Here is a 27,352-nt window from a genome sequence, read left to right on the forward strand (position 1 = left end):
CAGACACGCACATGAGGATTCAAGGAAAGGAGGGCGAGAGGACATTGCTGTCAGACAAAATCTGTCACGTATATTCCCACTGAGCTCCTCGGTGTATGTGCGTGTGTATATGTGTGTGTGTGTGTGAGTGTGTGTGTGTGTGTGTGTGTGTGTCTTGACCCATGTGTTTTGGGCTGTTTTGCCCTCTGAGGGCTGTTCCTTCCTCACACGCTGCACTTTTGGCCTGCTGTGAACTCGCCTCTCAATTATTCTCATGCATTTGTTAACACTTTGGCTTCCATTGACGTCCATAAACGTCATATCAATTTAACATTGGAGTGAGCAAATAAACTAACATTAATTTGCCTCCCCCCTCCTCACTTTAAATAGATTTGATGTCTACGAGTAAATAAATCCTATTATGCCACAGCAAAATGACAATTGGATGTCTAATTCATAATATATTGGGCTTTTAGTGTATGAATTCCTTCTACATTAATGAATTTAAGCAGCAAAAATTCATATTTTGTTCAAAAAAACCGATGGCAAAATTGTAGGAATGGTGGCACCTTACCAGATAAAAACATATAATAATATAGCAGGAAGGAAGGAACTACTCGTTCCACCTGCGAACACTAGAAATGTCACAGTGAGAAAGCTCTGACATTTTAAAACCCGGCAGTATATTTATTTCACATCTTGCAAAAGAAGCCCTGAAAGCGCCTGAGTGGCGGGAGAAAAGAAGAAAAAGCTCTGAGGAGGAGGAGGAGGAGAAGGAGGAAAAGGAGAGGACAGGTGTGATTCCACTCAAGCGAGACCCTGAAGGGGAAGCAAGGGAGAAAAAGTAAAAAAGAAAATACAAACAAATGAAGAAAAAGGATGAAGGTAGATAGGGACAATGCTGAACCTCCATCAAAAGGCTTTCCAAAAAATGGATAAATGTGTAATTAGAAATTTTTCACTAGAGATGTCCAATCCATTTGAGGGTTGGTTGGCAGGGAATGAACGTTCATAGCAACCAACTTATTAAAGGAAGCTTTTCTGATTAAATGTCTATGGAGTTTTGCTGTAGGGTTAGGTGTCAAACTCGTAATACATTACATTAAAAACTAAATAAGTAATAATAGTAGTAAAATAAATTTTATGTGTGATGCCATTTAGCAACGTTATGCTAGAAGGGCTGATTTGATCTATAATGTCACTAATTCACAACAAGTGGCATCAAGGGGTTTATTTTATCAAAATATATTAAAAATATTTACTATTATCCTTGTTTGTTTGATAATTAAAAAGAATAGATTTTTTTGACTTTGGTATAAATGTCAATACATATGAGTTAAAATTAAAGTATATAATTTTTCTTTTGGTTCTTAAGAGAAACATTTTAAATATATGTATATCTTTTCTCTCATCACTTTTTTTTAATCTCACTTTTTATGACTTTATGGTGAAGGGTTGAATGGTCCATTGACAATAAAGACATTCAATTCAATTCAAATTGTTTGAAAAAATCCAACTGAATGGACAATTGTCTCAAAACATTTGACAGTGGGTGGAGTTGATCGACTTGATTAGTTATCAATTTGTGGATGTTTGACCTTGGTGGCAGCCCTTATTGCCCTCCCAGAAAAGCAGAAAAACGGCGAGCAAAATGAGTTTGACACCACTGGGTTAAACGAGAGAGGGGTTGAGGGTCTCACACCTGTCCAATCTGTCTCGTTGCATCTCCTCCACAGGGGTGCTTGGAGCAGAATGTAGAAGGAGGACTGCTTATTGTACTCCTCACGGTCTAAGATCTTAACCGTTATGCTCTGCCTGTATGGGACACCCACACACACACATAGAAGGACGTGGTAAAAATGCATGCATGCTATGAAAATGAACAACACGGCACAAAACAATGTACAAAACACACACACGCACACACACGCGAGGAGGAGATGTGGCACACAAGGAGGTGATTGGCTCAAAGTAGCGCCTCCCGACCTTTGGGGTCGTCGTTCTCCACCAGGCGGGGTTCGCCGATCTCTACGTAGAAGGTTTTGTTCTTCTCGTACTCCTCGTCGTCAATTATTCTCACGTTGATGGTTTTACTGAAGGGAAGGAGGAAAAGCAGGAGGAGAAGAAGCAGAAGAGAAAAGTGAGGAAAAGGCAAGGAAAACAAGAGGAAATAGCAAGTATTGGATTTCCCACAGGAGGGAGCTACTACTACAGCTCCATCTAGTAGAAGAATAACAATGACTTCCTACTACTAATACAGCTCCATGTAGGGGATCTATAAAACAAGCCACCACTACTGCTGCTACTACTACAGCTCCATCTAGTTGATGTATATTACAACCCCTACTACTGCTACTACCAAAACATGTAGTCTAGTAGAAGTGTACTCATATACCCTTTACTACTACTACTAATCACCAACTACCACAACTCCTACTACTACTATCACCAATTACCAACACTCTCACTACTACCACCACTACTACTACCAGCACCACCACTACTACTACCACCACTACTACTACTAGCACCACCACTACTACTACCACCACTACTACTACTAGCACCACCACTACTACTACCACTACTACCACAACCACTACTACTACAACCACTACCACTACGATGACAACTACTAATACGGCAACTATTACCACCACTACTACTACCACTATTACTACCACTGATACCCCTTCTACTACTTCTATTGCATCTTATAATCTGGTGAAACAAATTTCAAAATAGGCCATTCATTGAAGGTGTGCCTTATACAGCGGAAAATACGGAATATATATTATTAAACATAATAAAACATGTAAAACAAATGAAACAAATGTTGGATCCAGATGGCCAACCTCCACCAGCAAGTTAGCCAAAGTGTTTGGAAGCACATTAGTATATGCTAATATATAACAACGCAGCAGAGAGTAGGATGCACTAGTTTGGCGAGGTCACGAACAAGCCTCAGGTGGACTTTAATGAGATTAAACGTAAGCGTGGGGGCTTTCAAACCGCTCGGGGACCTTCCTTTTCCTCAAGGCTCTTTGCTTTTGTAACAAAATTACGGCCCACCGAGCGATAATGCGATTTGTTTGGCTGAATTAGCAGCGGACTGACGAGTAGAAGCACAATCAAAATCTTTTGAAATGTGCAGAATTAAGAGAAGCAGAACAAAGGAGCCATTAAAAAAATACACTAATACTCGATAAACTCGTAAAATACTTCCAAAACCACTACAGGGACAGCTGATAAACAGCTTGCAATCTTTCTGTGGACCTTCAAAACAGCCAACCACGCACAGATGCAAATGTAGAAAAACCATAAAACAAGCCTTCTGGTAACAACAACACACGACAATATTTCTTTTCAGTTTCAATCGTATAAGCTGATAAAATCTGCATGCCTGAAACCAGGCAAGCTTTGTAAATTTGTCCCTGTGATTGCAACACTAAAAATAAAAAAACACAAAAGAGCACATTAGTACAAGATGTGTAGTTCACGTTGCATTTTAAAGGCATTTTAATGGACTTAATTGCGGTGGCGGCGAAAGACGTGTAGCAGCTCTCTCATTATCTCATTACGCCCAGGTTGATCTATCTGACGCTTCATCCAAACAAAGAAGAGTTTAATCCAGAGAATTGCCAACACACACACACAAAGCAGATAAGATTAACCCATTAGCAGAGTTGGGCTCGTTTATAACTGTCCTGTAAGAGCAGATGGAGGGATGATAGATGGTAATGGTAGGAGCCATCATTTGTCAGATATCTGTTACTACTTGGTACTCTTTAACCCTATGTTACATATTTGATACATTTATTTTGAGATAAAAACCAATGTATCGCATGAATATGACACAAATTTCCGACAAATTATATTTAGTCCCTTCAAAAACATGAAATAAATTAAGGACACTCAATTGTTGGCAAGAATCGTGTAATACTATAGTATTCCTGTACTAAAAAAAATAAAGATGCACTGTCATAGTCTATCAGAATAAAGACATTTTTTGACAGATCGTCAGTATCGTATAAAATCAAAGATTGCTCTTTTACAAGAATATCGAACGAACATCCGCTCCCACCTTAGATTGGATGGATCAGACATCTAACGCTGTCAAACCAAAACGAGGAGGTAAGACACACACACATGAGGCAGCAGAGATTGATTTGTATATATTGTATCAACACAAGAGTGGACGCAGGCGCTCAGACAAAGCTTAAAGCAAACAATGTAGGCTACTGTCAAATATTACATGCCACAAGTTAGCGTGTGCGAACACACATGCCGGTCTGGAAACAATCTTCTGTACCAAATATTCTGTCGCCATGACAACGCATCACAAGTGTGTGGGTCACGTGCTCGATAAGTGTTTTATTAGTACGTTTTGTGCCGTTCTGAATGTGTGTGTCTGGGAATGTCTGTGCTTGTGTGGTCATTTGTGATGTCTGCCAGCGTCAACAGTCAGGTCATCGTTCTCGAATTTAGGGAGTGTGAGGGGGGGGGGGTTATTCTTTCTCAAGGTCTCATTGGTTTCCCACTGTGTATCCAAAATGGAGTATGGCCCGATTCAGCCGTTTTCCACATGACATCACTTGATTCCACGTGTTACTGTCGCCGAGTTTGGATAGAGCGAGTCAAGAGGTTAAATTAGCCAGACTGTGTTTAAATCTAGACTTAAAATAATGTTGTACGATATGATGATAAATAGCTAGTCAAAATGATAAAAAGCTTACTATTGACATTTTACGTTTATAGTCATTATGACCATGAAATAAATCAAAGTAGTCACATTTCTACTCTCTGATTTCTTTACGCCTCAACTTTTCATTGAGGACGGGAAATTGTACTACTTTCGTAGTTTCACATTTCATTAGATGGCGTACTTGGCGGGTTGTGCCTTAAATTTGATGCCAGTGGTTACAGAAGTTGTCCTTGCAAAAAGTTACAAGGCAAATGGTTCAATTCCAATGTTTCCCCAAGGTGGAAAAGAAAGTAACTTTGAGGTTCCACCTTGATTGGATTCTCAGTGGGAGAGTGTTATTTTTCCACACTTTAGTTGGTCCTTACAGGGATTCAAGAGGTGCCTTCAAACATGCACGGAAGCACATTTGCGTGAGAATTTGGGCTTGAAAAGGTGCACACGCTGGGACACCCTAGTGTTTACAGCCTCCATCTGCCTCGCCCGTACTAGTTTCTTTTTTTATTGAGTCGCTTTTCACACATTGGCACCTATTGGGCATTTATAGCTGCAATTGTGTGGCTGTTGTAAGGGTAGGAAGTGGAAAAAATGGGGAAAAATACATGCGAAAGTGGGTCCGAGTGGCAATTAGTGGTACTCAATGTTTTCAATTCAGAACAAGAGGCTTTTAATCCATCTGAACTGGAAAGGACTTTTGTTTATTTGCTTAACAACAATGAGACTATATATATTTTTTCATGTTTCAATAAAAATATATGTTAAAAAATGGTGCAAGTTCATGTTTATGTAAATTAACTGTATTGTTTTAAAATTACTGCAGGAAAAAATGCATTAAGAGCATTACATAATTTGTGATGTGGAGTAACATAATTAAAGGGTTCAAAATGACATACATATAGTACATCTGCAGTGCAGTTTCCATAACCCAAGTCAAACAGTAAAGCACTCTATTATAAATAGTAAAGATGGGAAAAATATGGTTTTAGCATGGAAAATCGTTTTATTTTAAGTGTGTTTAGCACCAATCACGCAGTGGACAATCACGTACTGTTAGCGTGACAATAGTTTGCGTGTGTAAACTGTCTGTGAGGAACTTGAAAATGGGAGTTTTAAAGAGGCCCCATGTGCGAGAATGTGTGTGTGTATCAGTGTGTGTGTATCAGTGTGTGTGTGTGTCTGTAGTCCCTCAAGCCGCCAGCCGCTTTGTTTGCTCAGAGCAGATTTGTCGTGGGCGGATTCGGTGAATAAAAAAGTGCACTGTCGTCGTGTAGGTTTGTGCTCTTGACTGTTTGTGTCAGTTTTATGTTTGTCAAAGCAGACTGGCTGCCAATCCTCTTTAATCTGATTCAAAAAGCTATTCAAACCAGTACTATTCAAACAGATATTGTACGATGCATGAAAATATATCAGCAAAATGACATAAAATGATATTCTATCTCTGTTAATAGATGGATAAAGTGAGTTTGGGTAAAAGCTGTTTGTTCTGTTATTATTTTGATGAAATAATTTGAAATGTATTATATTGCGATATAAAAGAGCCCATAATAGAATAAAATATTCTTTTTCATATCTCTGTCTTGCTGATTCCAACATCTCCTTATGAAATATGAACAATCTGAGTTCATTAAGCACCAACCAGATGTCATCTCAACACATTGGCGAGCACCCAGAGGTGCTACACATCTGGACAAAGCCCTCCTTACACAATCCCACACAGTAAAGTCAGGTTACCTAATAAGGACAAGACGCAGCAACTTCCCGGCAAGTTGTTGGAAGTTATCATCACATTCAAACAGTGTGCTTCCAATCAAGATTTACAAGCGTTTGTCGTTTCCGACATGTGTTGGGGAGTCCCCCGGATACTCCAGCAGGCCTTATTTGGAAAGCGAGGCATACTTTAGATTGAGACAAAGATAGCGACATTAGGGGAAACTCCCTCTGATGATCAACTGGATGAAATAGTTGGAAAAATAACCGGGAGGAAAATAAGGAGCATCTGTTTACGACTTCATCAACCGTTTGGTGGCGGCGTCCAATAAAGACGAGCTGTTCGGTAAAGGTTGTTGTTTACAGCCCCGTAGGCGTCGCAAAAGGGAGTGAGATGAGAAAAACAACAGAAAATGGAACACAATTTTATGGAGATGCAAAGTCAAAATTGCTTAAATTCAGACAAATTTGCAGCCAAAATTTCTTTTTTATTTTTAAATTGCACTTCCAGAATGTACGAGAAGAAAAGAAAAACTGCTTTTGATTTGTTCTTTTGTCATTGAATGAAAGGTCTGTTAAAAGTATTTTTTTAATGTTAGCTTGGATGTTGAATTGACTCAGTTGCAAAAATATAATATTTTTGGTAGAGGATAAAGAATATATGCCTGAATATTTTATATTATATAATTATTGTATTTTTTGTTGTTGTTTCGATAAAGCTTGTCAACATGTAGGGATTTTGTGTTGTATCCAAAAAAAACCAAGGTCAAGTGAAATGGATAAGAAAGTTCAAATCAGACTTTTGTGGGTGGAACAAAAACTATATTTTAAAAATAGATTACCCTCTGCTAACTGTATATGTATACATATATTTTTTTTTCAATGCATCTCTTGGTACTATCTAACAGTAAACAACGAAAAATACAAATACATCTAAGTGAATTCATGCGTGATGTTGCACAGCTGCCATGTTTAAATGAGCTCCGTCTTACAGCTGTGGACACGGGAGACAAAAAAAGGGGTGAAGTAGCAAGTGTGTGCTTTAATTAATTTGGAAGTTGAACTGTAGCGCCACGTCCCAGGTGTGAATGTTTGTGTGCGCTCACATGCTCCTTATTAGCCTTCATAAAGAGCATGTTTGTGCATGTCGGTCAGCTCGTTAGCCCACTGCTGTCAGGCCATTCTTGTGGTTGGCTTGAACAGTTAACAAAATTATCGGTTTGTAAAACCGTACGTAAATTTGGGCACGCTGTTGGCTGTGTGATCATATTTCAGCACCATGGACATCGCTTTCTTTGAGAATTATAAGTGTTGCTATTTTTATTTTCTTGCATGCATTACTCCCATGAGGGTAGTCAGTTGGGTCGATTTGCAAATGTAAAAATGTAACGGATCAATCGACATGGATTGGACTTTTTGGCGCCATCAATGGCTGTCAATCATTCAAATGAGTGATCTGTAAAGGTATAATTAAATCAATGCAATCAAGGGTGATGAAAGCAGTAAACACATACATGGATTTTAATTGCAATTAGGCCGGGGAACACATCCTGAAGGTAAGCAGAGGAGGAGAGCGAAGACAGATGGTTCGGTTGTGGAACAAAATCGGGTTTGAATGTTTTCATACAGGCTAACAATTTTCACCCAAATCAACACTACGGTGAAACAAGAATGTAGTACAAAAGATATTTAGATTTTTACGTTGGAAAATGAAATGAAACTCAATTCATTTCACAGTCCACCCTGCTCATAAGTTTTTTTTGTACTTCCTCATAACAAGTGTGAGTCAACCTTCCACTGAGAAAACCAGTTTCTCCTCCCATCTGATAGACAACTGAAAGTCGAAATAAATAATTTATAAAAAGCTTCCTGTTCGAAAACGCCACTTTTCCTTGGTTAAGAACCACTGAGGTAGAACCTTGTTGGAAAATAAATTAGATGCTCATGTCTAAAATGGAACAGCAAACCCAGTCAGACAGTTTTGACTTTTGGAATTGCTGAGATGAGCAATTTAAATCCAGGTGTGACTTGACACTCAGTCCAATTTGAAAACAAAATTATTGGACCGTAACAGAGGATCCACTGAGCACAAGCTGACCTATTATTTGATTTGCCCTACGTATTTTCTAGGTTAGAATAGCTAAACAAACAGAGATAACCGTCCACCGTACACACATAGACAAAAACACTCGGGCTGCAGTTTCCCTGGAGACGCCATGGAGTCACGCTGCCCGAGGCGACAGATGGAGGCCGTGGTGAGCTAGACATGAACGCAATCGCGTCGAGGAATGCAATCCAATCGGAGAAAATCGAATGGAATAGAAGAGAGAAAAGAGAGTTTCCGGGACCTATCCAAGATGCTGCGATAGCACCAGCGATGAATTGGTCGGTGCAAGTGCTGATTCAATGTTGCCTAGTACAAAACATATCTTTTTGTTTTCTTTTGACAATATCCCTGCACTTCTTGAATCCTTTTCTTGTGTTTTAGCCCTCAAATAATAAGAAAACATCTCTGAAAATGATGTGACAATGAGCAGATAGTCACCATCCCTACTTGAGGAATAATCTACTACATGAATGTCATTGATGGTAGGAGTTGTCTTGCACTTGAATTTCTTTAAACCAGATTATTCTTTTAAAAAGAATAGCATTAATTTCAATGCAGTCCATGCAAATGAATCCTGGGACCAACAAGCTCTTCAACTTTGAAGTGCTGCTTAATATGGATCTCACATCTCCAAGGTTAAGACGGGGTGACTTGTTCTTCAGTCCGACGTATGCTCTTGTTTCCGCAGGGCCACTTTGTCCTGGAGGTGCAACGACTAGACATTGACTGACTTGCATCACCTGTTTTGCCTTCCTGCTTCACTCATGCACGCTCAGCACATCACGCTCGACAAAAGACGGATGAAAAGTGAATTGCGCCCGGCGTCTTTCCCTCGGCAGCTCTAGATAATAAATGAGCTTCTCTATTGATCAAAAATACTCTTTCTCTTCGTATTGATCGGCGGGTGGAGCGTCTTCAACGAGAGGCTGACTGGGGATTAGTTGACTTTGATTGCCTGTGAAGACTGCTTGTGCATCCGAGCTGCTTGGAAGCGAAGGATTTGCCTTCCAAAAAGATAACTCACATCACACAATGCAAAAATCACACAGGGAGCTTTTGGGTGAAACATTATGGAGAATTATGTTCAATGTTGGATCTGCTTGAAATTTCTTCAAAAAGTCCTACAAATGTGACAATACTAGCTTTGTTGAACTTGTTTTCCACAAGTAGAAGTTTAAGGATAAAGGGAAAAACAGTTGCCTAGTGTTTTCCTTCTTGCCTGTAATATGATCCACATGATAGATTCCGACACGGACAGCCCCTTAACATGCAGTAACGATAAAAATAAGCACCCTCATTACGTGACAGTGATGGAAACCTCGCCTCCCCCTGATGCTTTTTAGACACCTGTCAGTCAATTCGAGGAAAGAAGTGACCCATGTCTTGTACTGGTTAAAGCTTCATAACGATAGGAGAACCATAGCCCAAGACATCTCATTCAATTGGCCAAAGTTCCAGGAAATTTTGATGGCTGCCATTTTCCCAGTTATTTTTTCTATTTAGGTTTGAGCTCCGAACTTTTGCTCCAGTGGCTCGAATGACCAGAGACAAAAATTCCCGCTTGAAAAATAAGCTTCTGTTTATTTGTTTTTCCTCTATTTTTACTGATGGACCGCGGGCGGTGGCAGCTGTCCCAATGCAGCTGGAAACGTGACTGGCGTGCATGGGAGTGATTCCAGGCCGAGCTTATTGGACAGTCGGTACCAATAATAAGTATGCAGGTGTGATACGTCTACCTTTTTCGTGCGAGGAGTCGAGTGAGAAAGGGTTTCATTTTTGCTTTTGTTTCATTAGCTCCTCCAAAATTATCCCTTCCCATCTGCTCCAAAGACCTCAACTTCCCTTCCACGTCTAGCGACACGCTAACTCTGGCCAGATTTCCTAACACGACCCCCTCGGCGCTCGTCCCTGACACGCAAAGGTGTGCTTAAACACTGCAAAGTCATCGGAAAATATGAAGAAAGTACTCCAAAGTTATTCTGGTTTTGCGCTTGGAGCCAATTTAAAGTGAGGCGCCTGATTTGCAGAGTCAGGTTAAACAGCTAACTTTTGCCATTTTTGCGTGCGGATTCGTAATTTAGTGTAATTTCATCAGATTGTTATTATTTCATTCTATTAGAGCGGCATGCATCATTACGTGTGTTACACTGATTTATGGTCTGCTTACTGGAAAAAAAACTTAATTAAAAGGCAAATCCATTCAAGACAGGGCAACAAAAAAATGGAATGAAACCCAATGGTCGTGCTGATTTCAATTTGAGTTATACGCCTAACGATGGGAATTCTTCTGTGCAATAGCGAGAACAAACAGGTGGTCCCCCAGCAGGGAGGAGAGCTCAGCAAAGGTCTCCGCTGCCAGGACACTGAGGAAATGGGAGTGTGTGTGTATGTGTGTAAGTGAAGAGATTAGCATGGCAAAAGGCGCCGCTAATTGCTCGGAAAATTACATCTTAGGAGCAAAGTGTCAAATGTAGTGACAACGTGTGAAAAATGTGTGGGTTGTAGCGACAGTTTCGAGCATTATGTATAGAAAGTATCTCACACAGTTGGATTACATCAACAGTCAATGTAAGGTTTTGAACATGATAATAAATAAAATAAAATGATAAACATTAGTGTTGGAAGCTGAGATGATTTTCAATGTCTTGGGGGGATTTCAAGCACAAATTCCAAAAGGAATGGTCATTTGTCTTGTTTTGGCCACTCTCTTGTTTCGGTTCGGATCGACATCCGTGGTCAGCCATCTTGGCTACAAATTCTCACTGCAATCTGATCAGAGCTTTGAAACACTGATCGATTTCCACCATTCTTGTCGCATCCACTAAGTCCAGACATGATGTCATTGATCTGTCAGTAACAAGACCAAGCGAGGTAGGTGTCACATTAGATGTCATATATCACTTCTCAAACCTGCGGCACCCTTAGACTGGTCTGCACTCCCTATTTTTCTTTTTAAATTGTCTTTAAGGGAGGCTGGGAAGCTGGTTCAGCAAATGGCTCTGTGACAAGCAAATATATTTAAGAGCTAATAGTGCCCTGTTTGCATTTGCCCAGGAACAGATTGTCTTGAATGGGGCTTGCGGTGCAATAAATGTAATGAAACAAGTTGACCTTCACGGGACTATTAACAAGCCTCATACTGGGAATAATCAGCAGTTGTTTGATCATTAGTACACATAAAGTTGTGTTTTCTCTCATTGCAACTCACTTGGCTGCCAGTCACGCGGATAAAAAATGACCAATCCTTTTTGACTGGCAGCAAACAATTGCACCTCTACAATCCACATCAATGCTTCTGAAAGGATTTTTAAAAGATAAATGTTTTCCTGATACTGTGAACAATAAAAACAACAAATCAGTGCAATTGCACAATAACAAAATTACCGTTCCTGTTAACGTCGACTAATTCCCTTTCTCCCTTTCTTTACCCATATTGAGCAAGAGAGGTACTTTGTCCCAACTTACATTTAAACGTTAGTTTAATTTCATGCCTGACTGCACCGGCATTGCACGCAAAAGAGCAAGCACCTCTTTTATGGGACACTGGAAACATTCGGAGAGTAAATTGTAGCAATGTTATTTAAGGGTTTTTAAGGTGGGTGCCAGGTTGAAAAGTGAGGGTGAGTGGTAATCTAGGGTTAAGGTTAGGAAGAGACACTAAAAGGTGATCTATCATTAGGTTGCTGTTATTTTTTTAAGTGAAAAACCTAGCTGAGGAGTATTCTGGTGTGACTGTGACAGGTTGCAACCTTTTCCACACAGCAGCTGCTATTTACACCAACTTTCTCTGACATTTACACCACTCCACTTCAGCTGGAGTTGCAAACTGCAGAGATGTAATGTACTGTAAGGCTGAGGTCACGCTTCACTGCCTGTAATTACAGTAATAAACGACTACTTACATCAAGATTTTTAACACTATGCTTCTTATCATTTTCTATACTAGATCACAAAAATCAAATGTTAACACTTAACACCGAATTTCTCCATTATTGGTCAGTTTTTTTGACACACACGCCAAAAAAAACCTCAACCGACGGGCTACTTATTTACAGTACACAGTTTAAAATACACATTTACATTAGAGAAAATGATCCTATTTGTAACTACATTAGAATGTGGCTTAAAATGGCTTAATTAAACTGTAATCATTTGTGGGAGCAAGCAGGCAAAATGGTGTGCATCAACATTGACTACTGTAAAAAGGACTAGTACTGCATCGAATAATTGTATCTTAATTAAAAACACAAGCACATGGCTTTACAATGAATGACACCGCTGATTACATTCAAGTCCTCACAATTAATCATCAGCCTCCCACATGCAAATAAACATGCTTCTTGTTAAACAGCTCTATTGGTTTACAATGTGATAATTTTGTGAATTTGAATGTGAAATGGAAGAAAACCCTAGAAGCTTGTTGACTCTACTTATGTGGTCGCCACCTACACATTGCCCCCCAATACTGCACCACACACACACACACATTTAAAAGGGACGCTGTCGGAAATGGAAGGAAGAGTTGCGGACAAATGGAGACGGGATAAAGACAGTCTGTTAGCGTGAAGGACGGCTAAATGAAATCAGGGGCTTGCTTTATTGATCGGGTTGGAAGTGCGTTGGACTGATAACCACTTGAAAGTGACTTGCAGAGCAACTGTGTTGCTGGAGAACAGACAGCTTGATAAAATGCTTAACTTTCTCACTGATACAACTCGGGACATGCTTAATTAACTCACTGAGAGAAAGCATTGGAAGGAATGTGACTATGTGTAATTGTTTATTTGTCAACCTTGACAAAAAGGATTTCAGGATGAAAAAAAAATGGCAGGTAATTCCACTTCATGGGAAAATCCTGCCTTGGAAGACAGTTCCACTTATCAACATGTAATTTGGCAGACAAGTCTAACATGAGTAAAAAAAACTCAAGAAGCCATGCTTTAAAATGCATCGGCAAACTTATAGTTTTGTTTAAAAGTGGCCAATTTTGTGTTATTTTAAATTGCAAAATTCAGCCCTGGAAATCCATTTTGCAAAACATTTGAACCCTAATTTGTTGATTTAAATACAACTCACAGACTACCATAGGTATTCACCAAAATTGACTATGATGAGTTAAAAGTTTTTCAAAATAATAACTTGGCTGCCTTTTTTGACTTACACAAAATTTCTGTTTAATTCCTCCATGATGGAAGTCTTTCCAGTGAAAACATTGATGCATGCGGAATTGAGAAAAGTCCCACTGGAAAAAAAAAAGCCCCGAACACAGCAGTGAACCTTGTCTTATGTGTGTGTGTGTGTGTGCTTCTTTTCCACTAATTTATAAATGACCGAAGTGTGCGTCGTAACACACTTATGAGCACAAAGACATAAAAAGAGGTAAAAATAGCAATCATGCACGTGCGTGCGCTGCAGCTCACATCTGTCATGTTGAAACTCAAAGTTAGCCTAAACATGGAAACTTTTTACTTCCCTACGTGTGTGTGTGCGTGCAGTATATGTGAAGCACTTACACACACTGTGTGGTTGAATAAATGGAAAGATGGTGGCCTCATAGCTAGCTCCACAGTGAAGTGATGCGGCAGGCAATATTGTGTGTGTGTGTGTTTAACTGCATCTGCTTGTAGGCTTGCTGGATTATAATGTGTGTGTAGTGTGGTGCGGTGATATAATATTGATGTTCCCTGATGGAGCGTTGCACCACTTCCTCATCAAAGAAGAGCCGAGTGAGGGAACAAGGTTCTTTAACATGGAGCATAACAAAACACTTAAAGAAACAGGAGCTTTATGTTTGTGGAGTTGTACAATGGGGGAGAATCTCAGAATAATGCCTGATTATCAAACAAAATGGGCCTTTTTAGGTATGAATAAGGATGGCGTGTATGCACAAGAAATTAAACTTTCATATTCTTTATAGTTGGTGGAGTGGGTGGTTAGCGCATTGGTCTCACAGCTCTGGGGTCCTGGGTTTAAATTCAGGTCAAGTCCACCTGTGTGGAGTTTGCATGTTGTCCCTGGGCCGGCGTGGCTTTCCTCCGGGTACTCCGCTTTCCTCCCATATGACAAAAATATGCATGGTAGGCTGATTGGACACTAAATTGCCACTAGCTATGAGTGATTGGTTGTTTGTCTTATTGAGCCCTGTGATTGGCTGGCCACCGATTCAGGCTCCAGCACCCCCACGACCCTAATGAGGATAAAGCGGCTAAGAAAATGAGATGAGATTTTCTTTACTGTTATAGATTTTGTTTTTGTGTACAGTGTATTGTTTTGTCTATAATGTATGCACATACTTTCACATAATAATGTGGCCAAAATACCTGTTTAATCTTATACATTAAAATATAAAAAAATGTCTGCTTTTTTTCCCCATATTTCAGGCTCTTCCAACTTCATGCATGCACATGTATAGGAGTTGCATCTCTATGGAGCAATCATAGAGGCTAAGGCGTGCAATGCGGCATTGCAAGTGCTCCAAGTGAGGCTATATCACACCGGCCCGAGTTCGCGACTTCCAAGCTGGAGCAACTTTATCGACACACACAAGGTGCATGCCCGCGGGCGACGCGCTGTTGTAGCTTGATAAGCAGCACAACTGACAGGCCTCTATAACCTTCTCTCCAATTTGGACTTTTGGGGCATTTGCAAAAGGTCAAATATTGTGTACGCCTTGTCACTGTCATTTGAACTACATGATTCAATTCAATTAAATCTTGGCAAGCCATTGAAGATAAACGACCAAGTCCAAGTTTGCTAGAATTTTCTGCCTAAGAGTGTTGCTTTGGCACTTGTGTTGAAATGTCTGTTCTGTAGAGCGTGGTAAAATCCTGCAGAATTTTTTGTGTTTTCAACGATAAGTAAGTTTTAATTTTTTGCAGTTTTAAACAAAAAAAAAAATGTATTGTCATGTCTTTCTCTCAGTGAATTCATGAATTCGGAATCTAATGGACAAACTGAAGTGAATGAATGAGAAGCCCCATTAAAAAAATGACAGGCAATGCATTGTGGGCCATCAGAAAATCTTCCAGAAGTGAGTCAGGTGGCAACACGGATGGGATTTAATGTCTCCACCTGTCAACATGCTTGTTTACTTCCAAGCCCACCGCCCCTCTGGACCGCCACAGAACGCCAATCACACTGCCAGGCCCGCTGGCCAATTAGAAATGAGTTGCCGTGGTTACCGGCGCACACACTGGCACTCTTGTTTCTCACCTCCGACAGCTTCCGCCTACTCGAGTGACTGGAGTCAGTATTTTTATTCTACCATTTTGTTTTCTGATGATTTTTTTTTTACTCATTGGCTGTATGAATCAGAAAACGTCATTTTTTGGAGTCTTTCAGTTCCATTGCTTCTGAATTCCCTGTCCGAAAAATTCTAAATTAGTATTCAAAGTCAGTCTTCCCAGTTTGAAATGAATTTTGGATGACTTTCTTCATTGCAAGATACTCACAGGTCTTTTCCTGTTATGGATGTCACTTGTTGCACATTTGGGGATCAAATTTGGAGAGAACTGTACATTTTTTGGCAAAAACTGTGTCTAGAACATGTTTCGTTGTAAATGATTTGAATTAGATTTGAAAAGAGACTTGTTTTTTTTAGCATTGAATCCCCTCTATAGCTGGAACTAATGCAATCAAAGTGAAAGCGCCTATTCATCTTACTGCGATTGGACGCAAATAACAAAGCAAGGGCCAAGGACTGCAGCATGACACACACATATACAGGCACACACTCGCACTAACGCTGCCTCCAAGGAGCGATCAATGAATAGCTTCTCAGAGTGACAGCACATTCCTCTCAGGATGGTAAAAAGGGGAGGGCAGACCGAGTTATCTTCCCAACAAGGAGAAGGAGAAGGAGGAGGTGTTGTCGGGATTGGGCGAGCTCGTCGGAGGATGGAAAGGAGAAACACGAGGAAGCAAGCAGATGGGAGATCAGGAAATTAAAGCCAAGTGTGGAACAAAATGGAGGCTGGGGGATCATGAACCGGAGCATTGTGCACTTTACTTCTCCAATAATACCTGACTGTATGGTATTGGCGGATGGCGGTGTTGGCGCAAGACCATGTTTAATTAAAGAAATTGTATATACAAAGTTTCCTTTAAATACTGAGTAACTGTCTACTTGAATTGAAATAATTGCTATCCTACTTCAAATAGGTTGGACGTCTACAAGTGAAAAATTCACATCAAAAGCATAAAAATGGCAGCCATGTTGGTAATGGTCCCATCAAAGTCAATGCATTGACATTAAAAGGAAAGTCATAACAAGCTTGAAACTGATTTTAAAAGATTATTATATCAACATGAAAGCATATGTCATTTACTCATTGTCTGCCATTGCTAGCTTTCAAATAAAAAACAACTATGTATACACACATTTAAAGTCACAGCAGAAGAATAACTGGACATCTTTCATCTATATGAATAGCTGGAGGCTATCTTGACTAAGGCAAGGAGCCGTTGTATAAAATAGATCTTAAAAATTATGTATCATGCACCATTGGCTCGTTATGACTTCATACTACCCAATACAGGTGATGTTATTTTAACGACGCATTGAAGCGATGCTGGTATAGTTGGGTGCAACACTAATATTTTTTTGCCAGATCAGCCATCCCTACAGACGGATCGATAACACTTCACTGGTGAAAAATGTTCCGCTTTTTGTCGACGCGAGCGTCTGGAGCGTGACAAGAGTTGGATGAGCACACCATAAAACACAAAACTGGAATAATTCAACCCCACAAGGTCAGAGAGTCGCCAAACATCAGTCGCGTGCCAAAAAAGATTGATCGCACCGGGGACCAGCATGATTTCATTTCTGGTATAGAACTTTCTGTTACTGCCTTGAATTTTGACTGCGTATCTGTCATTATTAGGCAATCCTGTATGTAACAGGTTTCTGGGACGGACAGGCAAAATAAATCTGTCTTCCCATTGCGCAAAAAAAGTGATTGAAAGCAATGCCAGGATATGCTTACGCCATCAGTCTGCCAACAAAAAACAAAGCATTGCTTCATTTTGCCGACAGGCTTATTTGGGGGTTTCCTAATCGGTCGCCTGCATGAAGCGTCAACCTGTCCTCCATCAAACCTAAACATGCTGCTTTCCTCCTTAAAGGAACGGAAATGTCAGACTCGTGTGATGGCGCAAGGAGGTCCCGCCACACCGCCTCCGCCACCATCTTTAATTCATCTGATAATTCATATTTCATACAGTCTCGCGGCTGAGCGAGCATGTTTTGGATGTGTGGGAGAGAACAGAAGGAAGAGAATTAACGCTTTGTTGGACAGGGAAGTATTTTGTGCACCTTGATGAGCAATTTTTTAATGCATTCTTTATACGTCTAACCAATATGACCTTAAGAAAAATGAATATTTAGTGCTGAGCAGAACTCCACCCCAAAAAATATATATATTTGCAATTTTACTGGCCATTTACAATGTTTATATTTTATTTTAACATAACTAACTAAAAAGGATTACCTCCCAATAAAAATGGCACCATATTTGTTAAAAGTGATCCTGCTAGATGAATATAAACAAAACGATCCAAATCTGTCAATGCCAGCCAATAGATAATTCAAACCATTCTAACTATACACCACTACATTATATCTTTTGAGGCAAAGTGCAATCCATTTTAATTTGTGTTATTGGTTACCAGTTGGAAAAAAATGGAATAAACTCAATTTTCTTTCTCAATCCACTCCTGATGGCCAACATTGGATGAGGCTTTGTTTATTAATATAACAATGATGGCGCTGGGCTGCGTGTTACTTAAGATGCACGTTGCATGATGTGCGGGCTCATGTATCCTCAATGGAGTCGGTCCCCGCTCCACAACTTAATCAGTATCGATTGCGCGCTCCCAGCCCGCCGTCCTTCGCCGCTCTTGACTCTTCATGCTCATTTCATTTCCTGTTTCCCGCCTATCGCCAACTCGAGATCGCTGCGATTTCCCGCTTTCCATTCTCACACTTTTTTCCTCTGTGTGTGACCGATCATCATTGTGATAAGCCTATTTAAATATACAGTATATTTGTTAATATTCTCTGGATTTTTAATGAAAAAAATACTGCGAGGAGACTTGGAACCGTAACTTTCACATTTTTAAGGTCAACAATGTTTAACGAAATAATGGACTATCAAAATTGTTGGAATATTTGTTTGGCTGTGAATATATTTAGTACAACATGGATGAGAAAATGGCAATTTGATTGTCAATATAGGTTTAAACTTTATATTTGGTCCCTGAAATTGACAGTATAGTTCTCATTGATGAGTTGCGGCAAAATTTACCCGAAGTGCATAAAAGGCTGACATCTAAAGTTTTAACTGTCAAAAAAATAAAAAAATCTGATATTCAAAAGTCTAAAATATGCTGCAACACCAGATTTTATTCAGAAATGTGTTAATTATCCTTAAACATCATTAAACCATTGATTAAAAGACTTGAATTGTTGAGAATGAATAATCAAAATGACTATTTGGGCAAAGAATAACAATCTCAAGATTGCTCATAATGCATGTCGACCAAATTTCATGCTGCTGAGTGAGACTGGCAGCAAGTGCTGAATTTTCAAATAAATGTCATCTTTTATGCAACATCATAAAACTTTGATACCATGCCCCACCCACACATTCCTCACAATTTAGTGCATCCATCTGTTGGTAGAATGGGTGAAATTTTAAATCTACTGGACCAAATATCTCAAAAATGTGTGCTTTTTTTCTAGGTCAACTATTATATTCACCTGGATGAACATTGCTTCCAACTTTGGCAAATTTGTCATTTTGAAAAACTCTTGAAAATACGGATTTCGATAGTTTAAGATATCTTTTTGTCCAGATTTTCAATCTACTTCTGCCTTATAGGTCTGGGATTCCAGCTTTCCAATGGCTTCTGATCTCCCTTCTGGATTTTGTATCGAGTTTTCTCTTGGGCCTCAGGCTTCCTCCCACATTCCAGCAACATGTTTGCATCATGGAAGACTAAATTGGTATTAAAGATTAAATCAATCCTACTTTTATACACTTCCCGTAATTAGCCAGGCTAGGTTCCAGCACAACCAAATGAGGACATATGATATAGAAAATGGATGGAAAGTATAACCATGTCACATAGCCCATCTAGCATTGAAGGTAAAACTGCTATTTTTACACTTACTGTGGGAAAAGTCTAAAAAGTCAAGTATATACTGTCTGGTACACATTATTTTCCATGTATTATAACAATATCACAGTCATACTCTTAACCATGATCATCATAACATGACCAATTCATTTCAGATGAAGTAATTCACTGCCAAAGTAAAGGTACTAAAACACTTATATTTTTGTTGTTGTACCCGCATGAATAAAAACAACTTCACAGAAGTAGTAGTCTGCTGAGTTTGCATTATTTTTGCGACGTAACACGGAACAATAAAGCAGCTGTCTGGTGGTGTATGTGTGGTGGTGGCTGGGTAAGTTGGTGTGCGCAATGTTTGCAAACATGTGCCATTACCCCATAGCAGAAGTTAACAGAGCGTGGCAGAAGCCAAGCAATTTGTTTCATTGAAAAGCTTGAAAGACTGCATATCCCAACAATATGTGTGTGCTAGTACAAAAGTAAAAGTAAAAGGGCGGACATAAATAACCCAACTTGAAGTACACTCTATGTTTGTATAGGAGAAATTGTCTTGACTTTCGTCATGAATTTGAACATTCACTTAATAAACTCATTGGCTCCCATTGACGCTGATGGACTAGGAATCCATTTGAACTGGGAGCAATGCAGGAAACGATTGCTCTCATTAAGTAATTGGCTATTCAGAGAAATGAGATCAATTTACGATGTTACAATCAGTGCTCACAATCACATACGCCGCCAACTACTGTTCTGGTATGAACACTACAGTTTCATTAATTTTTATTCATCAGGGATCTGTCACCTTGTTTTCATGTCAAAGAAATAGCAAAAAAACCAAAACTTTTCGTCTTAGCCTTCCGGGCCGTCGTCACGGCAACCGCGTAACGGCTAAGGACTGACACCGAGCTGATCTCAACTTCGTCGACAAGACTACAGTACATTTTAGCATGACTTAAAGCCTGAGGGTCTTTTGCAAGGTTTCGCTCTCCCACTGACGGAGGCTGAATTTTAATCTGGCAACCCGGGGTAACGTCACCACTGTCTCCCTTGGCAACACTGGCCTATGCAAACCTATTCTCTTGCGCTTTTGTTCACCGACAACACCCCCGTCTTTAGTGGAAATGGTTGCATTTGCAGTAGCCTGTGGACAATGGATTCAAACTTTCAAAATGTAGTCTTTTTTGCTGTTTGGGCGTGAAGAACATCACAAAAAACGAATGCTCGCTGCTTTGATGTACATCAAAAGTACTTCTCAGGGAAATCAAAACCAGAGTAGTGAGAGGACTTATTTTCGAAATGTCAAGAAGATCAGAAGGATGACCAAGATGGTTTGTTGATGCTGATTTAAGGAGAAGAAAGAGTGGAGGTGAGATATTTTACAAGGGGTGGGGTCACTGCAAAGAGACCCAGATGAAGAAATGACATTCTCAGGAATTAGTTGAGGTTTCAAGCAGGTAATGTCACCCATAGTGGCTTTTGTGGAGGGCAAGCAATTTGAGTGACTGTGAAATAGGATCAAAATATCCTGTCAGCAGGTACAGAGAGCAACAATAAATTGAAGGGACATTTCTAACATAACAGGAAATGCAAAAATTCACTTTGGTTTGAAGACACAATTTTAGGTTAGATTAGGTTAGGACAGACACAAGACACACAAGACATTGTAGACCTATGTAAAAAACTGGAGCCACAGTCCAGTACTTTTGGCCTAATTTGTGGATTTGAAACCAGAACGGAGAAAGCTATTATCTCAAAAATGAAACCAGGGACAAATTGATGCCTCTGGTTTCTGGTAGAGGGCCATGTAGGGCTGCCATGATCAAAAGACTAATCACAATAACTGATTTATTAATAAATGATTTGGCCCGCAATACCACAAGGTTTCCACTTGACTTTGAGAGGATTCGTCAGGAAATGGTTCGTTTTACTAATAGGGCAGCTTGATTCCTAATTTCCTTGTTAAATTTAGCCAAGAGGAGATAAGTGATCATTCATTCAGCAAAATTAAGGGAAGGTAACTCACTTGAATCTCCATATTTTGAGATTTTTCATCAGTACTCAAGCGGTCCGACTCAATCGCGTCTATTGCCGTCAATGGCATTGAAACAGCCCCCTTTTCCTGTCAATCCTTTTCTCTTTTCCTGCCCCTTCATAGCCTAAAGCTTGCACTTGAAAGAAGGCCCTGTTCTCAGCAGGCAGCGCTTTATGTACGTCAGCGTCGGATGATGATTAGCACTGATAATGCCGAGATGGAGCGGAGAGGGGAAAACAAAAGCCGGAGGGAGGGAAACCGGAATAAGAGAAAGATAAGAGCACAAATTCAAAGTTACTGCTGCATTCAAATATCTTGGCTTAAAACAAGATGATTCTTTACATATTTGCTTGCATTTGTACAAGTGTTCTAAAGATGCAAGGAAAACATGTATTCCTCTTATGGTGGATTGATGGAGCCACCTTTTGGAACCTTAAAATCTGTCTCAATATATAGTATATTTATTCGAGGTAGATTAATATAGGATTATCAAAGGCTGACAGTGAATTAAAAAATCATAAATAAATAATCAGTTCAGTGCCAATGTCTAAGCCTGATTTTGTAAGCCAATATACTTAATAAGAGGCATGTGAAGCCCTCATTATATCAATGTACATATTCAAAGTAAATGTTGTCATTATCTGACTCTTCAATGTTGATATTCCGTTTTTATGGGTTAAAAAGAAACCTATACCAATTTTCTATCAGATCCACTTTTCTGGCCCTCAAAAGGCGATTAGTCTATCAGCAGTGGAGTCATGTAATCCAAGTACCCTAATAATAAGCAGGTCGCTTTGAGAAAGGAGACGTGTGTGTTATTAATAAGTCCGCTGATATCCCCTAAGTAGGTCAGACATTGTAGAATTGGTTTTCTTGAGATTATTAATTTTTTTTGTCACTAGAACAGGCGATTGTGCCAGACTTGAGAGGCTTTAACACGTTCCACGTGAACTCTGTGACTGCCATTGTCGACGCTAAACATCCAATCAGGTGATTCTTACAAACCAGAAAAATAAAAATCTTTTAATGAATACTACTTCAATAAATTTGACCTGGGAGGGTTGGCAGCGAGCCAAAGAAAGCTTGCCGTCGAGTTAAACCAGTCCGTGTGTTTGTTGACCGCTAAAATACAAGCTGGTGGCTCTTAAAAATTACAATTACGGGTAGACGTGAGATCGATTTGAACTTGGAAGGTGACCGTCATGGCACCGAGGTCCGTAGTCCGAATGGATTGGACATCATTAAATTAGACTGTTGGCGGCTTGTTTTTGCGGAGCACAACGAGGCCTGCTAGAGGTCAAAGAACAATAGTGTGCTTCTGTAGCAAGATAATGTATCCCCCCTTATTTCTATTCATTTCCCGAAGGTGTACTTAAACTATGACACTGAGTCGCAAACGACCGCTGTATGCGAGGCCAAACGCCCCAGCGTGAATGGAAAGTGTTACCCGTGTGTACATTGTACAGAACAACGTCTCAGAGTCAATAAGAAAAGAAATGAGATAAGGCATGGGTGTCAAACTCATGGTTGTTGCATTTCACGTTGCGGTTTCCTTCAATAGGTCGTTACGGATGCCAACTTGGGCTGCCGCCATAAGTTGCCAAAAACTAAAGCAAAATTTTTTTAAAATGGTCCGCAACAAAGAAGAAGAAAAGCAAAGAAAAACTGAAGTCAAAGTTGCTCCAAAATGCTAAAGCAATTGAAGGTAAAATGATAGAAGAGCATATTTTTGACACATCCATCCATCAATGTCAGCCAATGAGTTAACATAAACACAGTGCTGTTGTAAAATGTTGTTCTAGTGAAATTGTCTAGTGAAACATGAGCAGTTTTAAGAGTTACAACTGACTACATTCCAACTTGTAAGCAAAGTCAAAAGGATTGAAATATGACATGAAGCCGTTCCAGATCTAACGTACACACGCAGACAGCGCCGCAGGTAGGGAATCTATTATTACCCGCCTGAACCAGGACAGGGCAAGTAGGGAATGGAAGCAGGCCAGAATCCGCTGGGAAAAAAAAGATGGCCAGTCTTCCTTAAATAAATCCCAAAAGCGCCCCTTTGGGAATATCGACGGGGGCCGACCGGCGGGAATGGAAACGGGAGGTCCGCTCACCCTCTGAGAAAATCCGTGACCTCATCGCATGCCAGACGAGGAACGCTTAAACTCCGCTGGGGTTGAGGGACGACCCAGTTGCACTACTTCGATTGGCATCTTTGTCTCACATGAGCGATTTGGTTTGGAGATCTGACCTTACGGAGTAAATATTTTATCCGATCTTTGTTTGTTATGGCTTCCAATCACATGGTTCTTTTCGTCTTGATTAATCTTCAACGACTAAATGTCCAATTGGATGTCTTTAGTTGTCAATAAGTTGACAAATATGTGGGAGCTTTTCCTATTTTTAAAAAAAAAATTTTTAGTTTTAGAGTTTGACTTTTCATTGATTTCTGTCTTTAATATAGATATTTTCATGTACCAGTGTATTTCACCAAAGTGCTTTTTTTATGTATATTTGTCAAGTCTAAATTCAGGCATTTTATGATAAAAAAGGAGGTAAAATGTTAGTTTTTAATGAGTTTATCTCAAGTAGGCGTCTATTTGAACAGGGAGGGGAGAAGCGAAAAAAGAGGGAGTGTAAATCCTATAAATATATATATATTTTTAATCAAATTAAGGGGTGGCTGCTAATATTTGGTAGCAGAATGAGAAAATTGTTTGTTTGCTTGCCAGTCAAAATGGCTGGGACATCTAGCGCTCTCAATGGCAGCCAATGAGTTCAATGAGCGCCCAATAAAGAGATAATGATTCATCTAGGATCCAAAATTGTTGATAATCGGTGAATTGTCAATGAATCAATGGTGGCAGCACTACAACAAAACAAATGTTAGCTTTCCACCAAAATGTCCAACTTCTACTTTCTCATCTTGGGACTTTAAAAAAAAATATGTACTCACGACAGAAACGGAACATGCCTGCCAAGTTTCATTCTTCTAAGAGTGAAGTGGTCTGATTTTTGGGGGGAGTTTCTTTGTGACTTCAAACCGCATGCTGAAGTTCTAATGAAAAACGATGAACCGCAGTAGAAACCTGTCACACGACTTTGGTAAGAGTGTGTATGTGTGCTTATGTTGTGACAGATGTCCTTCCATGCTGCTTCGCCGCAGAGGAACGAGCTTCAAGTTCACTGCGGAACACGTTTTGACATTCAACTTCTGACAGGAGATAAAGCACTAAGTGCTAGTGAAACAAACGGGGAAAAAAAGTCAGTCAGTGGACCGCAAAGTCCACGTGACCACGCACTCTTTGTTCAACTTGTACAAAACACAAGCTGCACTTCCTCTTCGAAACCAAGAGTTCGTTTCGATGTCTATTGCTTTCGATAACAGTCAATGACTTCAAGTGTGTCGAAATTTGAAAATTGCCTACTTTGGGTGGAAAAAGTCGTATTTTTCAGGAGAAAATAGTCATGTAAAAACAAACTGGTCAGTAAAATACAGTTGACTATAGTCAGAAAGAGTTCCCAATATAAAACATAAAATAGAATTGTCTTTTATGTCATCCTGTCATAAGACAAGAACAAAAAAGTGAATAAAACTACTAGTTTTATTCTGGTCATTGGTTAATGGAAAAACAAAAAACTTTAAAATTTGCCCAAATAAAAAATTCAATCATTCCTAGGATGCTAAAGTCAAAGTCTATCAGGGAAATAAAGTCAGAATTAACTCATTACCTGCCACTGACATCGATAGACATCCAATTTATTTAACGTTTATTTATTGTAACGTCTCGTATGAACAAACGTTTTAACGCTGTTAACAGCAACCAACGAGCTCAACAGTGAGATAAATTTCCTATACATAAATATTACAAAATTATTTCAGGATCCCCTGAGCCCACTCCTAGCGACCTCCTTTATCATTGGTTATCGAAGAAACCAGCAGTCCCACCTTACGACGGCACATGAATCAATGTCGTCACACGTGCACACGTGGTGGCAACTGATCGATTTCCCTGTTTACCCCATTTGAAGCAAAGCCACTGAGTACCTGTGTGATAATTCTCCACTGGATTTTCCCAGCTGCTTTTTAAATAAGCCACCGGCGATTCTCAAATCTCAATTCCCGGGCCTATAAACGAAAGCCAGACTATCTTTTTTCAAAACGCAATATTTCGCAGCACGACTTCTGTCACCTTCTATCTCTGCCCAGGATAAGTCATTACTGAGCCATAATGAGTTGGCTTCCCGGTACAATTTTTCCCATAAAGGCAGTCAGGAGGTCATGGGGGGCCTTTATATATGTATAAGTTGCACAACTCCAAAATCCATAATAACGACGAAAAAACAAATATGTCGCACTGGAGTATAAGTTCTTTTTGTGGGGGAATTAATTTTATGACACCCCAAGAACAGATGTTTCATTCCGAAGGTTATTTTCAAAGGGCTCCTTAAGAAAACTTACTATACACACAGGCAGGTCATTAGTGAACATTACTACTCTCAGTGACAAATTACCCATCAACCTTTGCTGGAGGATTAGACCAATAGGAACAGTCTCGAATGCGTTGTGGGTGTATATGAAATTCATGTTCTGTGCTGGTTATTTACTTACATATTGCTTCAGATAGAAAGTTAGAATATAAATGAGATAATGTGAGAATTGTTATGACACTGTTAGTGTGAACGGCACTTGAGTTAATGAGCAGGGATTATTCGTCAGTGTTTATGATTCACCTGCCATTGAGGACATTTTAAAATACTAAATTGAATATGATTCTCCCCGGAAAATACATTATTTCTCGAAAACAGGCCACCTTTTCCAACCATTAGCATTTAGGAGTATGCATGGAATTTGGTGTTGGGATTGGAAAAATAAGCCCCTTATACAGTAAAGTTTGAAAAAATATATATGTATATATGCACACAATATAAACACTATTTCACATCAAATAATCTCTAGGTTGCACTCACACATACAAAACACATGCATACCAGTGCCACTTTTTTTTTTTTTTAATCTTTGCGAATGGAAACATTCCTGCGAGAGACCCTGGAGACAAAATGAGGACTAGAAAAGGGCTGCTGAGAGTCCAGGGAAATGGGAGTCTGTGTAGGCCTGTTACAATAAAAAAGAAAAAAAAAGAAAAATGCAAGCGGTATATTTTCCCAGAAACTATCACAATAAACGGCAGTTTCACTTCTGTCAAGTCATTTATTCTTCTGTGAAAAACAAAAACGTTGGCCATTTTATGCATCGCATGATAGGTTAATATAGTAATTAAAGTTAAGTCTCAGTGATAAAGATGGTGATAAATCATCTTTTTTTTTGGTTGAGTAATGAGTACAATATTGTACTTCTGATCTTTTTTGTTGTTGTCTTTTTATTCGCAAAAAAATGAAATTCATCTTGTTCAAATGAATTGACTTTTTGTTTCATTTATGTTTAAGATAATTTAAAGTATTTTTAAAATAAAAAAGGGATTAAAAATATCATATTTACAATGTACTATTCATTTGAATAAAAAAATGTTTTTTTTTAAATGCATTAATAACGGAATACTTTGCTTAGTGGCAATTGCGATTAATCGCTGGCAGTCTCTCCCACTCAAAACGGATTGGTCGCCTATCAACATGAATGGCAGCCAAAGACTGTTGGTGTCAGAGTTAAAGAGATAAATTAGACACA

At 39.4% G+C, this 27,352-nt stretch overlaps 1 protein-coding gene across 2 annotated transcripts in view; it reads right to left on the reverse strand.

Moving 5' to 3' along the window:
• Window positions 1-27,352, reverse strand: part of slc8a1b (solute carrier family 8 member 1b) — a 63,610-nt gene that overhangs the window by 14,550 nt on the left and 21,708 nt on the right. Inside the window, exon 5 of one of the 2 annotated variants that reach the window (XM_077729222.1) lies at window positions 1,682-1,794. In XM_077729222.1, coding sequence (XP_077585348.1) covers window positions 1,682-1,794 — 113 coding nt within the window. Of the gene's footprint in view, window positions 1-1,681; window positions 1,795-1,965; window positions 2,073-27,352 lie in introns of both variants that reach the window. The other variant, XM_077729223.1, reaches the window with a different exon arrangement.

The sequence above is a fragment of the Stigmatopora nigra genome, chromosome 12 (assembly GCF_051989575.1).
Source record: "Stigmatopora nigra isolate UIUO_SnigA chromosome 12, RoL_Snig_1.1, whole genome shotgun sequence".
Taxonomy (NCBI): domain Eukaryota; kingdom Metazoa; phylum Chordata; class Actinopteri; order Syngnathiformes; family Syngnathidae; genus Stigmatopora; species Stigmatopora nigra.